At 38.8% G+C, this 14,609-nt stretch overlaps 1 protein-coding gene across 1 annotated transcript in view; it reads left to right on the top strand.

Annotated features, from left to right (window-relative positions):
- The window catches only part of dnah9l (dynein, axonemal, heavy polypeptide 9 like), a 29,568-nt gene that overhangs the window by 14,043 nt on the left and 916 nt on the right, over nucleotides 1–14,609 (top strand). The window contains exons 35-74 of the mRNA XM_032566447.1: nucleotides 126–291; nucleotides 410–512; nucleotides 655–792; nucleotides 896–997; nucleotides 1,160–1,321; nucleotides 1,477–1,560; nucleotides 1,871–1,980; nucleotides 2,074–2,236; nucleotides 2,374–2,497; nucleotides 2,791–2,933; nucleotides 3,032–3,193; nucleotides 3,968–4,027; nucleotides 4,112–4,285; nucleotides 4,371–4,517; nucleotides 4,824–4,937; nucleotides 5,092–5,235; nucleotides 5,439–5,621; nucleotides 5,744–5,749; nucleotides 5,854–5,955; nucleotides 6,764–6,898; nucleotides 7,042–7,215; nucleotides 7,326–7,458; nucleotides 7,591–7,693; nucleotides 8,342–8,464; nucleotides 8,566–8,770; nucleotides 8,908–9,072; nucleotides 9,923–10,063; nucleotides 10,200–10,370; nucleotides 10,443–10,565; nucleotides 10,660–10,853; nucleotides 11,026–11,174; nucleotides 11,386–11,513; nucleotides 11,624–11,761; nucleotides 11,899–11,988; nucleotides 12,097–12,288; nucleotides 12,368–12,487; nucleotides 13,111–13,170; nucleotides 13,394–13,576; nucleotides 13,744–13,926; nucleotides 14,069–14,184. Of these exons, the coding sequence (XP_032422338.1) occupies nucleotides 126–291; nucleotides 410–512; nucleotides 655–792; nucleotides 896–997; nucleotides 1,160–1,321; nucleotides 1,477–1,560; nucleotides 1,871–1,980; nucleotides 2,074–2,236; nucleotides 2,374–2,497; nucleotides 2,791–2,933; nucleotides 3,032–3,193; nucleotides 3,968–4,027; nucleotides 4,112–4,285; nucleotides 4,371–4,517; nucleotides 4,824–4,937; nucleotides 5,092–5,235; nucleotides 5,439–5,621; nucleotides 5,744–5,749; nucleotides 5,854–5,955; nucleotides 6,764–6,898; nucleotides 7,042–7,215; nucleotides 7,326–7,458; nucleotides 7,591–7,693; nucleotides 8,342–8,464; nucleotides 8,566–8,770; nucleotides 8,908–9,072; nucleotides 9,923–10,063; nucleotides 10,200–10,370; nucleotides 10,443–10,565; nucleotides 10,660–10,853; nucleotides 11,026–11,174; nucleotides 11,386–11,513; nucleotides 11,624–11,761; nucleotides 11,899–11,988; nucleotides 12,097–12,288; nucleotides 12,368–12,487; nucleotides 13,111–13,170; nucleotides 13,394–13,576; nucleotides 13,744–13,926; nucleotides 14,069–14,184 (5,413 nt within the window). The remainder of the gene's footprint in view (nucleotides 1–125; nucleotides 292–409; nucleotides 513–654; nucleotides 793–895; nucleotides 998–1,159; nucleotides 1,322–1,476; nucleotides 1,561–1,870; nucleotides 1,981–2,073; nucleotides 2,237–2,373; nucleotides 2,498–2,790; nucleotides 2,934–3,031; nucleotides 3,194–3,967; nucleotides 4,028–4,111; nucleotides 4,286–4,370; nucleotides 4,518–4,823; nucleotides 4,938–5,091; nucleotides 5,236–5,438; nucleotides 5,622–5,743; nucleotides 5,750–5,853; nucleotides 5,956–6,763; nucleotides 6,899–7,041; nucleotides 7,216–7,325; nucleotides 7,459–7,590; nucleotides 7,694–8,341; nucleotides 8,465–8,565; nucleotides 8,771–8,907; nucleotides 9,073–9,922; nucleotides 10,064–10,199; nucleotides 10,371–10,442; nucleotides 10,566–10,659; nucleotides 10,854–11,025; nucleotides 11,175–11,385; nucleotides 11,514–11,623; nucleotides 11,762–11,898; nucleotides 11,989–12,096; nucleotides 12,289–12,367; nucleotides 12,488–13,110; nucleotides 13,171–13,393; nucleotides 13,577–13,743; nucleotides 13,927–14,068; nucleotides 14,185–14,609) is intronic.

Genomic DNA, 14,609 nt, shown 5'->3' with positions numbered 1-14,609 from the left:
AATATATTACAGTTTATGGTTGGAATGTGACAAATGTTGCAGCTCATTCCTTTCAGATGTTAGTGGCTAAATTGTGATATGTACCAAATGATGGCTTATTTTCTAAGTCTCTCCATGTCCTTCAGGTGTTCTGGAGAAACCTTTGGAGAAAAAAGCTGGTCGCAAATTTGCTCCTCCTACCGCTAAGAGGCTCATCTACTTCATAGATGACCTCAACATGCCTGAGGTGGATGCGTATGGGACTGTTCAACCACATACACTCATTCGCCAGCATCTTGACTATAGTCACTGGTAAATATTGCAAGACAGTCAAATAGCACCACTGTTTAAATTTATAGCTACAGTTCACTCCAGCATCTTACCTAGAGTGTGGTGGTTTATCTAAATCTAAATCACTGAAATGTCTTAGGTATGACAGACAGAGGTTGGTCCTGAAGGAAATACACAACTGCCAGTATATCACCTGTATGAACCCTACAGCTGGAAGCTTCTCTATCAACCCCAGATTGCAGGTACAGTCAGTCACAGACTTTATTGAATCCTTTACTCACCATAATTTACTTGTGCCATTATATTGGCAGTTTGAAGGATTTTAGTTGAAAAAGTAAAAAAATTGCAATAGTAGTAACAAAAATATGTTTTTTTCTTTTCCAGAGACATTTTGCAGTGTTTGCAGTACATTTCCCTGGTGCTGATGCATTGGCTACCATCTTCTCCAACATCCTATCAGCTCACTTCCTTCAAGGAGGATTCAGCTTTGGAGTCTCTCGCTCAGTTGGAACTCTCATTCAGGTTCACACGTACAGCTTCATAGTAACATTTGTCTACTTATTCATTTGTATATGTTTAAGTAGACAAATCTTTAGATTATTTTTGTTGTTGTTTTCTCATCTAGGCAGCTATCTGTCTTCATCAAAAGATTAGCCAGAACTTCCTCCCAACAGCCATACGCTTCCATTATATCTTCAATTTGAGAGACCTCTCCAATATATTCCAGGTAGAAAATAATGTACACCGTCATTTCATCCTCTACCAAATCTGTAAAAATTAAGAAAAAACAAACACCTGGAGATTTAGATTGCTCAGTTGTTCATTCAGCAAAATTAGGACTTTTATTAAATGTAATCTGATGTTTTTTCCATGATTTCTTGGTGCATAGGGTATCCTCTTTGCCCTGCCAGAATGTATCCGTTATCCCATGGACCTGGTCCATCTGTGGCTCCATGAGAGCTCCAGAGTCTACTCTGACAAGCTGATGGAGGAGAAGGATGTTGAACTCTTTAATAAAATTTTGCTGGACACTGGGAAAAGATACTTTGAGGTAAGGGCGAATGCTTTTATCTTTATATTAAGATTTCTGCATAGTCATAAAATATTCTGGAAATTTAGGTATTTTCAAAGATAAGAAAACAGACTATGAAAAATATATTTCTATTTCCACACTTTAGTCTTACTCTTACTGTCATTTCTTCTCAGGGAATAGATGACTCCATGTTTATCCATCAGCCTTTGGTGTACTCTCACTTTTTCCAGGGAGTAGGAGAGCCACGTTATCACCAGGTATGACATTATTCACTCATGTATGTCATAAAACTCATAGCCTCTTCAATCTGCACTTCGTAAAGCACCTGCAAACCAATGAGGTAGTTTTTAACAGACTCCTAAGCAAGAACAGTTTGCCATCACTCTGAGATCTTGGGGCTAAAATTATGTCGTCATGTCCCTCCTAAGAATAGTTGCATCATAATTTTCTAACTGAATAATTTTCTCATTAAAAGGTTAACTAACTGCTGTTGTTTTTCTGAATGTTGCTGTGGTGGCACCAACACAGCGGATCTTTAAGCAACTTTGTGGTTTTCTCGATTGTCAGGCTTCAGACTGGGAGAAACTTCAGAAGACACTGGCTGATGCTTTGGAGCATTATAACGAGCTTCATGCCGTCATGGACCTAGTACTGTTTGAAGAAGCGATCCAACATATGTAAGAAACCTGTGCAGACTCCTGTTTGTCAACTTTAGCTATGAACCTATACCAGCCAGGCAATTAATGTTCAATTCTTCTGTTTTGATTCAGTTGTCGGATCAGTCGCATCCTGGAGGCCCCTTATGGTAACGCCCTTCTGGTGGGGGTAGGAGGCAGCGGAAAGCAGAGTCTGTGTCGACTGGCTGCATTTCTTAGCTCACTGGAGGTCTTTCAGATCACACTACGTAAAGGATATGGCATCAATGACCTGAAGGTGAACACACCAAATACAAAACACATCAAAGTCTGTCACCCATTTTTGAGCTTCTTTTCTTACAACCATATATCAGAAAGTAACAATATTTTCATTGTCTTTCTTACTTTTATTATCTATGTTTGAACAATCTGCAGAGTGATATAGCTGCCTTGTATATAAAAGTGGGAGTGAAAAACATTGGAACGGTATTCTTACATACTGATGCCCAGATTCCAGATGAACGCTTCCTGGTGCTCATCAATGACATGCTGGCATCAGGTTTGTTTACTGTTCTTTTAAGGCACCAAGGTTGTCAAATGTGATCAGCTATATTTGGGTTTTTAGCCTAGTGATTATTTTTTGTAATGTTCAGCATAGCAAGGTTCTTTAAGTAAGGCTAGAAGGTAAAACAAAATTTTAAAAATCTCAGAACTGGACCATTTTTTGATAGCTATAAACAATTTTATGATTTTTGATTCAGACAACTCTGTTGATCAAAGCAGGTTATTTATTTTATGTTTTAGGCAATAATAGAAAAAAATTGATTCTTTGCATATATATGTGTGTTTCAGGAGACATTCCTGACTTGTTCAACGATGAGGAAGTGGATATGATTGTAGCATCGATCCGCATGGAGCTAAGAGGATTAGGACTCACAGACAGCAGAGACAATTGCTGGACCTTCTTTATTGAGCGAATAAGAAGACAGCTTAAGGTCTAAAATCTCATCCATTAAATTTAATTACTTCACATCTCACAAGTTCTTGCTTACGCTTCTTTAACTAATGTTTTAACATCATTTTTGTTCTTCAGGTGGTCTTATGTTTCTCACCAGTTGGATTCACGTTACGTACACGTGCGCGGAAGTTTCCAGCTCTGGTTAACTGCACTGCAATCGATTGGTTTCACCCCTGGCCCCAACTTGCTCTGCAGTCCGTCAGTACTACATTCATAGATAAGATACCAGGACTGGAGGTGAGAACATATTAAAATACAGAAATACCTCCGAAAAGTAGTAATAACAAATGACCTTTTTCACATTTCGTTAAACTACAATGAGTAAAATCAGAATTAATTAGTGGGATTTTATATGGTTGGCCAACACATTATTGTGTATAAAGGTACAAATATCTACAAAGTGAGAAACACTCTTGTCTTCAAGCCCCATAAGTCAATATTTAAAATCCCTCTAACAATAATAATGACTACAAGAAATTTGGAAGACACCAACTAGAACTGCCATTTAGTTTATTCCCTCTATCGTCCCATCCCCACAGCATGAAATTGCCATCACCAGGTGGTTGTGATGTTTTAGCTCTCCTTCACTGGCAACATTTAATCTTAATTTCTCTCATATGAGTAGAGAATTGCTTTCTACATATTGCTGTCCCCTTCATGATTTGTGGCTAAACTGTATATGAAACCTAATGTAACTTTAATTCAACAATAGCTTTCTTCCTACCATTCTTCTGATTTTCATTTTTAGTTGTGCTGTATTTTTATGCTGGTTTGTGACCTAAAAAAACAACATAGAACAAACTGAAATGTTTTGGTTGCTATATGTAAATATGTGAGAAAATTCAAGAGGCGTACCTTTGCAAAATATAGTAGCCTTTATAATAACAATTTTAATAGTGGAAGGGTTGTATGCTCATATTTTTTGTAGATTTTGGCAAACCAAAACATAATTTAGGATTCATACTGTTTGTAGTTATTTTCTCAATCTATTCCCATGCTCATTCTGCACAGCCTGAAATAAGGTTCTCCATTAGTGACTTCATCTCCTACGCTCATACGAGTGTCAATGAGGTGAGAATAACAGCAAAGCTCATTAGAGATGATCAATCTTCATATCTTTTTACGAGCGTGATTTACTGGTTGGTTCTTTAAAAGGTGAGTGTTAAGTACCAGCAGAATGAGAAGCACTTCAACTACACCACTCCAAAGAGTTTCCTCGAGTTCATGAAGCTGTACGACAACCTGCTGGGGAAGAAACGCAGGGAGCTGTCCCAGAAAATGGACAGGTTAGAGAATGGACTACAGAAACTCAAGAATACTGCGTCACAGGTCAGAAAATGTGCATGATACAGAGAAAATACTAAAATATGTTATCTGCTCCTTTTTAATTGTTTAAAGTACTTATATTTGCTAGGTGGAGGATCTCAAGGCAAAGTTAGCAGTGCAGGAAGTGGAACTGTGGCAAAGAAACTCAGATATCGAAGCTCTGATTGCCAAGATAGGGCAACAGACTGACAAGCTTAACCAAGAGAGAGCTGTGGCTGATGCTGAGGAGCAAAAGGTATATAATGTGTAACATAATGGTCTTTATGACCTTTCAAGCTGTTTCCCAGTTATTGTGAATTGTATTTATTCTTCTTTAATACTTTGCCACCAGCTAATTATTGTTAGTACAACACAGTATAAGGTTTATTTAATATCACTTTTTTCTCTAAAAAAGTAAAAACATTTAACTTTTGCTACAATTTAAATTTGATGAGTTGCACCAGATTATATGTCACTACTTCATCTCTGCAGTGAAAGGGAAGCAGTTAAGGGGAAGCAGAGTGGCACTGTATATAATCTGTAATTTTTCATAATTATTTAGGTGGAAGCAATTCAAGCTAGTGTGACAAAGCAGCAACAGGAGACAGAGGACGACTTGGCCAAAGCTGAACCTGCTCTACAAGCAGCTAACACAGCTCTTAACACACTCAATAGGGTAGTAAATCCAAATAAACTCTGCTTACGTCACTCTGTAATTGATGCATTTATCAAATGTCATGTTGTTTATAAATTATTTGATGTCTTTCAGTTTAAAAATGCAAAAGATGAAGTCACAAGCATATGTGTTCTTGTATATCTGTGTGATCCAGTTGAATCTGACAGAGCTCAGGACGTTTCCCAACCCTCCAGCTATTGTCACCAACGTCTCGGCAGCTGTTCTGGTCCTGCTGTCCCCTCAGGGCCGAATCCCCAAAGACCGCAGCTGGAAGGCCTCCAAGACGGTTATGAGCAAGGTGAAGCATTACGTGATGTTCATCAAGCCAAAACATATAAGAGGGCATCAGGTGGCAGTTACTAAATTTTGAGCCTCCTTCATATTGTCGGTTTCCTCATGAGCCTCATTAAGTCAGATAAAAAATAGCACATGCAGGAATCAGAGTAGAATTTGTGCAAAGCTGTGTTGTTGTTCTGATCCGCAAAAGCCTTTGCTGTCCAGATTGATGACTTCCTGCAGGCTTTGGTGAACTTTGACAAAGAGCACATCCCTGAGGCCACTGTGAGGTGTGTAAGAGACGACTACCTCAAAGACCCAGAGTTCAACCCAGAGTTTGTGCGACAGAAGTCCTCAGCCGCTGCTGGCCTCTGTGCCTGGGTGATCAACATCATCCACTTCCATGAGGTGCACACAGAAACCCCAGCTGCAACAAATATTTCCTTCCACCCCAGCTAAGTGAAAGGTGATGGGTTTGAGTTGTTATTGACAGATGTGCTTCTCCCTAAATTTTGTGCTGCCTTGGACAGATCTTTGTAAGTGCATCATCTTCTCCATTTTATTTTTTATTCACGGTGAAGATAATTGTATTTGAGATTTGTTTTACTCAATAAGATATGAAGTATGTGTGTTTGTCTAGGTATCCTGTGAGGTGGAGATGAAGAGGATGTGTCTTTCTCAGGCTAATGCCGATTTAGTAGAAGCTGCTGAGAAACTAGAAGTCATCAGGAAAAAACTTTCAGTGAGTTCCTTTCTTTTTTTCTTGTTTTTTTGACTCATATTTAAATGTTTTGCTAACTAAACCATAACCAAAAATATTCAAGCACAATTTGGTTTTATTTGCAGAAATGCAGCATATTTTTACTTGGTTCCTTATTTTCTATACCTTACAAGTTTTTTGGTGTCCCCATCAGGTTTATTCATTGGGAAATAAGACTTTGCCCATGCTTCTTTCCAAACACTCAGGTGTCTCTGCTCTCAAAGTCGTTGGGAGGGGGATTCGGTGATCCTTTAAGTGTACATAGAAGATCAAGTTTATTTAGGAACTACCTGCGTACAAAACATATGTACGCAGGTAGTACAGCTCTCATGGATGGAGAGCTGTGAACATAAATCATACATATACTTTATTTCTTTATTTCTCATCTGATCAGATCATCTTTGTTACATGACTTATGGTGTTTCTTCTGATTCTTGTCTAAGAATGTCTTCCAGGTATATTAATGCTAACACCAAGTTTCACACAGGATGACTCTATTTACTGATTATGTGACTTGTGAATGTAGTGCTTTACACTATGTCTTATTTCGATATAGCATATTCTAATTGAATACATCATGCACCACTATTCGCTCATTTTTATTTGTGAAATATTAAAGCTTATGTTATATACCACTGTATATTGGTCAATATAAAATCCCTTTAAAGCACTTCAATATTTTCTGGCTGTAAGTTGACAAAACAATTTTTTAAAATCTTTTGAATACTTTAGTAAGGGACTACATATTTTGCCATATTAAAATATGTAAGATAAATATGTTTGGCTGTAGGAGCTGGATGGTAACTTGGAAACACTGACAACAGCTTTTGAGAAAGCCACAGCAGAGAAACTACGTTTTCAAGAAGAGGTGAACCGCACCAACAAGACAATAGAGCTGGCAAATCGGCTTGTCAAGGGGTTAGAGGTGGGCACACATCTAATAACATCCATGCATATTGAATATGAAACAGACATTTTAATAATGAATACTCCATGTCATTCTAAGCTATACAGTTTGAGTGTGAATATTCATAAAGTTTGGTTTATACTTTTGTGTTTGTGTTCCAGAGTGAGAATGTGCGCTGGGCCCACTCAGTGGCTCAGTATCACGAACAGGAGGAAACCCTCTGTGGGGACGTCCTGCTAACTGCAGCTTTCATCTCCTACGCCGGCTCTTTCTCTAAAAAGTACAGGCAGGAGTTGCTGGACAACCTCTGGATGCCATTCCTGCGCAGTCAGAAGGTTCTGGGTGTTCTCTTACAAATGCTGTATGATTATAGAAAGTTAAGTCTGTGCTGTTGTCTAAACCTCCATCTTGTTTTGAATACTCACCTATTTTATCATTTCACCAGGTACTCATCCCAATGGCAGGGGGCTTGGATCCAGTGTTGATGTTGACTGATGATGCAACAGTGGCCCAGTGGAACAATGAAGGATTGCCAGGAGACAAAATGTCCACCCAGAATGCCACCATTCTCATCAACTGTAAGTAGAGGTTTAAGATGTTCTCCATCATCTGATCACAGTGAATACTTTTCTGTTTCAGTACGAATAGTGAAGATGAAGGTTGGCTTACCAGTGCTGGGACAACTCCAGGTAACATGTGCTTTGCTGCAGGTGAACGTTGGCCTCTTCTCATTGATCCTCAGCTGCAGGGTATCAAGTGGATCAAGAGTCGCTACGGCAACTCTCTGAAGGTAGTCAGTCTAGGGCAGAGAGGGTGAGTAGTTTCTTTTTTACTGTACTTACAGTCTAGTATTTAGTGATTGATCTGTGCATCAATGACAGTTTGATTATGTGTCAACAACAATATTCTGAATTTCACTCATGTATCTTATTTACAAATTTTTGAAAATAAGTTATGTGTATACAGCACCTTCGTAAAAGTATTCATGCCAGTTGAATTTTGAAAAGCATCCACACAGCATGATGCTGCTACCACCGTTTCACCATGTCAGGGTGAAACAGGGTGTTTTCAGGATGATATGTGGCATTAGTATTTCTCCATTTTGTAAGCAGGTGAACATATTTATTTTCATCTCATCTGATCAAACATGTCTGCTGTGTCATCTTCATGGCTGCATGGAAAACTTGTTCAAAAGACTTCAACAATGGCCTTCTTTTGTTTTCATATAATTTTTTGTTCCCTTCACAATTACGCACTGTCTTGTCCATCACCTAATATCCTAACGAAATACATTATAGCTCGATATAAAAAAGCTTAAAGCGTATTAACCCATTTGAAAGACACTTGTAAAGGAAGTGCACAAGACTTATCATTGCTCTGTAGAGCAACATTCGACACATCTTCTTTCATTCAAAGGTGCATTTGTGCAATATTCCCTCATAATGTTCATTTATTCTTCAGGTATGTAGATGTTATTGAGCAGGCTGTGGTGGCAGGTGACACTGTGCTTATTGAAAACCTGGAGGAAACTATTGAGCCAGTCATCGACCCTCTACTGGGGCGACACACAATAAAGAAGGGCAGGTAACAGACTGATACAAACGTGAGAATACATGTTTATAAGAAGCTTTAGTTTCTTTCATTTGAAAAAAATCTCCTCTCATTTTCTCCCTTCTCTGCTGCAGTTGCATAAAGGTGGGGGACAAAGAGTGTTTCTTCCACCCAGGGTTCAGACTGATTCTTCACACGAAACTTGCCAACCCGCACTACAAACCAGAGATCCAGGCCCAGACCACCCTCATTAACTTTACAGTGACCAGAGACGGGCTGGAAGACCAGCTCCTGGCCCAGGTGGTGAACCAGGAGAGACCAGACCTCGAGCAACTGAAGGTGGGCTAAAACAGAGAGTCTTTTGCTTTACCATTGGCCTGTTTCAATTTTGTTTAAAGAAACCTTTTACAGTCATTTACAATTAGTATAATCAAAGCTTCTTTTAATGAGTTTTTATTTATTTTTTTCTTCTGCAGAGTGAACTTACATTACAACAGAACATGTTTAAGATCGAACTGAAGCTCCTGGAGGATGAGCTGCTGACCAGACTCTCTGCAGCAGAGAGTAACTTTCTTGGTGACAACGTGCTGGTGGAGAAACTCGAGACAACAAAACACACTGCTGCTGAGATTGAAATGAAAGTAAATGGACAAATGTTTAGTTGATGATTCCAGAGGCTGATGTATTTAATGCAAAAGCTATTTTGTTTTGTATGTAGCATGATTGTTTTCATCCTGACTGAGGAGACGAGACAGAAAATGTTTGACTCAGGCTTGAGTCTGGCTTGTTGCTGAAGTTTGTTACCCATTTACTTTATTTGAGGTTGACAGTTTATGGCAGATGGTTGAAACTTGGAATACAATCGAGTGTTTCAACAATAAAATATTTTAAACTCACATCCAAACTGATATTTGGAACAAATAAATTAGGCTAACCATTTTGCTGAAAATGTAAGAAAAATGCTTAAAGGTTTAGTCCATTCCTGGAAAATAACCAATTGCCCCATAGAGCCACCTGTCCCAGTCATCAGTGATGTGAGCTTCATCCAAACAGATATATCAGGTCCTTCCATGAAAATAACCATTTTTACAATCTGTTATTATACTAGTGGTCAATTATCTAGCACAAATTGTGCTAGTAGGTTGTTGATAGCTTATAAAGAGAGACTCCTTTTATTCCAGATATTACTAGGGTGTATAGATGAACATGCATGTATAACTTGCCCTACGTGGATGAGAAAAAATCCAATACATTCCAATTTGGACGCAAAGTTCTTGTTTTTTATTTAAACAAAAAACAGCAGTTTTTGGTTGTATCATATTATTCCATGCTAAAAAATGGTTTGAATGCATTATTGAAAGGTCAAAGTCTATCGAAGCTTACCTCTATGATGTATGCATGTAAATTTCTCAACTGCGTGTTGTTTACTTTATATTGATAGGTGTGTTTATCTTATCTTTCTTCATGCTTTTTGAAATCCCTCTCTCTTAGGTGCTGGAAGCTAAAGTTAACGAAGTAAAAATAAATGAAGCCAGAGAGCACTATCGTCCTGTTGCAGTCAGAGCTTCTCTGCTCTACTTCATCATGAATGACCTTAACAAGATCAACCCCATGTACCAGTTCAGCCTTAAGGTAACCAGAGGGCAAGGATGGGAGTTGACTCACAGTAATAATCTAATAAATCTGATAAGATGCATGAGAAACAGATGACTGTGGTCTGATGAAAGAACCGCAGAAACAACCGCCTCCACATGTTTTGTGTTCTCAGGCTTTCAACATTGTTTTCCACAAGGCAGTGGAGATAGCAGAGGCCTGTGAGGATGTAAAGAGCAGAGTAAACACGCTCATTGAGTGCGTTACATACTCCACCTTCAACTATATCAGCAGGGGATTGTTTGAGAGAGACAAGCTCACGTTTACAGCTCAGCTAACCTTCCAGGTGTGTATTTAAGTTCATATTAAGGAAAATGATTTTTTTTAACTCTCCATGTTTGTGTTTTCCTTTTCCCAGCTGCTCCTGATGAGCAAGGAGATAGATGTGCGAGAACTCGACTTCCTGCTACGCTTCAACATTGACCACAACTATGTCAGTCCCCTTGACTTCCTCTCCAATTCAGCATGGAGCGCCATCAAGGTTCACATCTGCAGACTTACTGGGCTTGTTCGTGCTGTCTGTGAATAAACCACAGCTTAATCAGCTTCATATGCTGTTGCCTGTTTGTGCCAAGGTCATGAGTTTTACTGATGAGTTTCGGGGTCTGGATCGGGACATTGAAGGTTCACCCAAGCGCTGGAAGAAGCTAGTTGAGTCGGAGTGTCCAGAGAAGGAGAAGTTTCCCCAGGAATGGAAGGGGAAAAGTTCCCTTCAGAAACTGATCATGATGAGAGCCCTGAGACCAGACCGGATGACATATGCTCTTAGGTGATCTGGGTTTTATTTTTATTTTCTTGCCTTTGTGTTTTTACCTGGCTTTTTTTTTAGGTATTGCTTCGTGTTTGCATGAATATGAAATCGACGTATATGGTTCTTACTTTTTTTGCATCTATTCTTAAAAGAATTAGCCTTTTGTACACTTCTTTGTTGTATATTGTAGGAACTTTGTGGAGGAGAAGCTGGGGGTTAAGTACACAGAGGGTCGAAAGTCAGAATTTGCTAAATCGTTTAGAGAAAGTGGTCCTGCCTTTCCCGTGTTTTTCATTCTCTCACCTGGAGTGGATCCACTAAAAGACGTGGAATCATTGGGTAATAAACACAAAGAAGCATGCATGCACAAATCAATTACCTACAGTGTTTTGCAAAACATAACCCACCTATTGGGGACAATAGCACTTTGTTTCTACACAGAATTGCCTGGTCATTATTTCTTCTTTTTTTTTTGTTCAATTTTAATTGTTAAATTTATGGATTTTCTGTTTTTCCATGCATTAAAAAAAACATCCATGTGTGTTCCCAGGAAGAAAGCTGGGTTTCACTATAGACCTGGGAAAGCTTCACAATGTGTCTTTGGGTCAAGGACAAGAGAGTGTGGCTGAGATCGCTATGGAGAAGGCTGCCATGGAGGGTCACTGGGTCATACTGCAGGTTTGCTTGCAAGAAAATAATGGATAAAAACTAATTTTATGCATATTTATGGTTTTGGTGTTTACACTAAGCTGAGTTTTAAGTATGCTACAAATGCTGTTTAATTACAGAACATCCACCTGGTTGCTCGCTGGCTGGGCAACCTTGAAAAGCTTCTGGAGTGCTGCTGTGAGGACAGCCATCCAGACTACAGAGTGTTTATGAGCGCAGAGCCAACATCTACTCCCCAAGAACACATTATACCACAGGTGAATTACACGCAGTAGTGTCTTTTTTTCTCTCTTCATACACTGTCTCTGAACCATTTACAGAATAATGTGCCTAAAATGCTAAATACGTACATAGGTATTCAATTTAATTTAATTTTTTAAAATGTGTTGCTTAGGGCATTCTGGAAAATGCCATCAAGATCACCAATGAACCTCCTACAGGCATGCACGCCAATTTGCATGCAGCTTTGGATAACTTTGACCAGGTCAGCTTTTCTCTCTGATTTTCACAAAACATACGGATTTATAGTAATACTTTTATTAAATGTTTTCTTGTTGCATACTTTATTAATCACGACCTGGCTACTCTACAGGACATTCTGGACCAGTGCAGCCGCGAGCAGGAGTTCAAGACCATCCTTTTCTCTTTGTGCTATTTTCATGCCTGTGTGGCAGAGAGGAGAAAGTTTGGACCACAGGGTTGGAACAGAAAATATCCATTCAACACCGGAGACCTTACTATATCAGTTAATGTTCTCTATAACTACTTGGAGGCTAATGCACAGGTGCAGCACGTTTTTATTGGGATTGTTTGCGGTGGTACTTGCATTTAGTAGTTATTGAATTGAAATTATATTGACAAAGGTTCCATGGGAGGACCTGAGGTATCTGTTTGGGGAGATTATGTATGGAGGTCACATCACTGATGACTGGGACAGGCGACTCTGCAGGACTTACCTGGAAGAATATATGCAGCCCAACCAGGTTGGTTCTTAAAAATAGGCGACCACATTTGGGTGTATTCTGCTGAAGATGAAATTGACTAAGGACAGACTTGATGTTAACAGTTATATGCTTTGAGACTTTATTTTTTTTAATCATTTATATATTTCAGGCCTGTTTGCTTCTGGACGACTTTCTACAGATATTGAAACCTTAAATTACACTCTTAACGAGAATATACTGATGGAGAAAGACCGACAATCAGTTACTAGGTTTATGGGCCAATTACTTTTTCACATAGAAGAAATTTTTGTTTGGACAACTTTTTTCCCTTAGTCAAAATCATTATTTAGAAATTGAAATTTATATTTAGGTTATTTTAGTTTGAGACAAAATTTATAATCTGAAAACTGTAGTGAGATCCCAAAAAAAGGGAAGAAAGAAGAAATCTCTAAAGTGGGCAAACATTTTTTCCCACCACTTTATGGAGGCCATATTGAATGTGAATTTCCATTTCGGCCTAAGAATTTGTTTCACTTTGACTCCTGATAATCAAGCTGATCAGAAGTCCATTAGCCACTATGAGGGAAATGTTAGTGCTTTGTCCAAAGCATTAATCTAAAGGGTAGTCATTTATTTATTTTATTTATTTTTTTTTTTTTCAGTTTGATCGGAAACTTTCGTTGGCACCGGGTTTTGTTGTTCCCTCCAATCTGGATTATCAGGCAAGTTAAAGCAAATATTGCTAAAGCGGTTTAATTATCTTACTCTTTTGCTGCAGTGTTTATTGATTTTAAACACGTCATGAAGCAAGCTGCAATATATTGCACACACTGAACTAACCCTGAGGGCCTCACTATCTGCAAGGCATATTTCTACATTTTATATGCATGTCTCTGAAAGTACGTCAGATACATTCGCCCACTAATTGCATTTGATTCATCTCAGGGCTACCATGAATTCATAGATGAGATGCTGCCCCATGAAAGCCCAGTTCATTACGGATTGCACCCAAATGCAGAAATCGAGTTTCTCACCGTGACGTCGGATAATCTTTTTCACACTCTGCTTGAACTGCAATCTCCCGATGCTGTGATGGGAGAGGGAGCTTCACAGACGCTGGAGGAAAAGGTGGACATTATCTTTCCTAGAGCAAAAACTAAAACCAGCGAAAATATTCAACTAGCAACAAAACCAGAACTTCTCCTCAGATTCTGACAAGAATACATCAGTGAACTTAATGTCATTAACATGTTTTTCCTATGTGTTGATGAATAAAAAATAACTGTCACTTGCAGGTGAAAACTATTTTAGATGAAATTCTGGAGAAGCTGCCAGAGGAATACAATATGTCGGACATAACATCCAAAACAGCTGAGCGGACGCCGTACATCCTAGTCTGCTTCCAGGAATGTGAGCGTATGAACATGCTCATTTTTGAGATCCGCCGCTCACTGAAGGAGCTCGACCTCGGACTCAAAGTATGTAGAAAGATGGATTAATGAACAGCAGTTTCATTATTAGACCTATTGTGTCCTAAAGTCTGCCTGATGCTAGCTTGGTTTTCCTATTTCCATGTATTTTCCATGTACTTAGTGACATAATATAGTTGTTTATGTAAAGGGTGAACTGGCCATATCCTCTGAGATGGAGAAGCTGCAGACAACCTTGTTCTTTGACAACGTCCCTGATACTTGGACCAAACTGGCCTACCCTTCAACGTACGGCTTGGCTGTATGGTATGTGTTTCAGCTATATTGGAGTATTTGTGAAAGCTGTTTTAGAAGGTACCTTTAGGTACCAAGAATAATTTAGTATCATGTCTGATGCATCTCAAAAGGCTGTATGTATCGGTGACCAACACAATTTCCGATCAATCAGTCTTTATGTGTATAACCTTTTTCATTAGATTCTGTGTAAGAAAATGCTTTATGGGAGTATTCTGTGTATACAAGAGAACGCTGAGTATTAGAAAGTAAAAGTGAAAACATAAAAAAGATTAAAGAAATTAAGTAAAACTAATAAAACAAACCGCTAAAATGAGTAAATAATAAAATTTGTAACTATTTATGAAAAGGGATTTAAAAATGTGAGCCTGTGTGTGTGTGGGTGTGTGCGTGTGGGGGTGGGGGTGTGTGTGTGTGTGTGTGCATAGAGGCTAAAG

Source organism: Xiphophorus hellerii, chromosome 6 (assembly GCF_003331165.1).
Source record: "Xiphophorus hellerii strain 12219 chromosome 6, Xiphophorus_hellerii-4.1, whole genome shotgun sequence".
In the NCBI taxonomy this organism is placed as follows: Eukaryota; Metazoa; Chordata; class Actinopteri; order Cyprinodontiformes; family Poeciliidae; genus Xiphophorus; species Xiphophorus hellerii.
The sequence above is the reverse complement of the archived record's forward strand: the minus strand, read 5'-3'. Positions and strand labels throughout refer to the sequence as shown.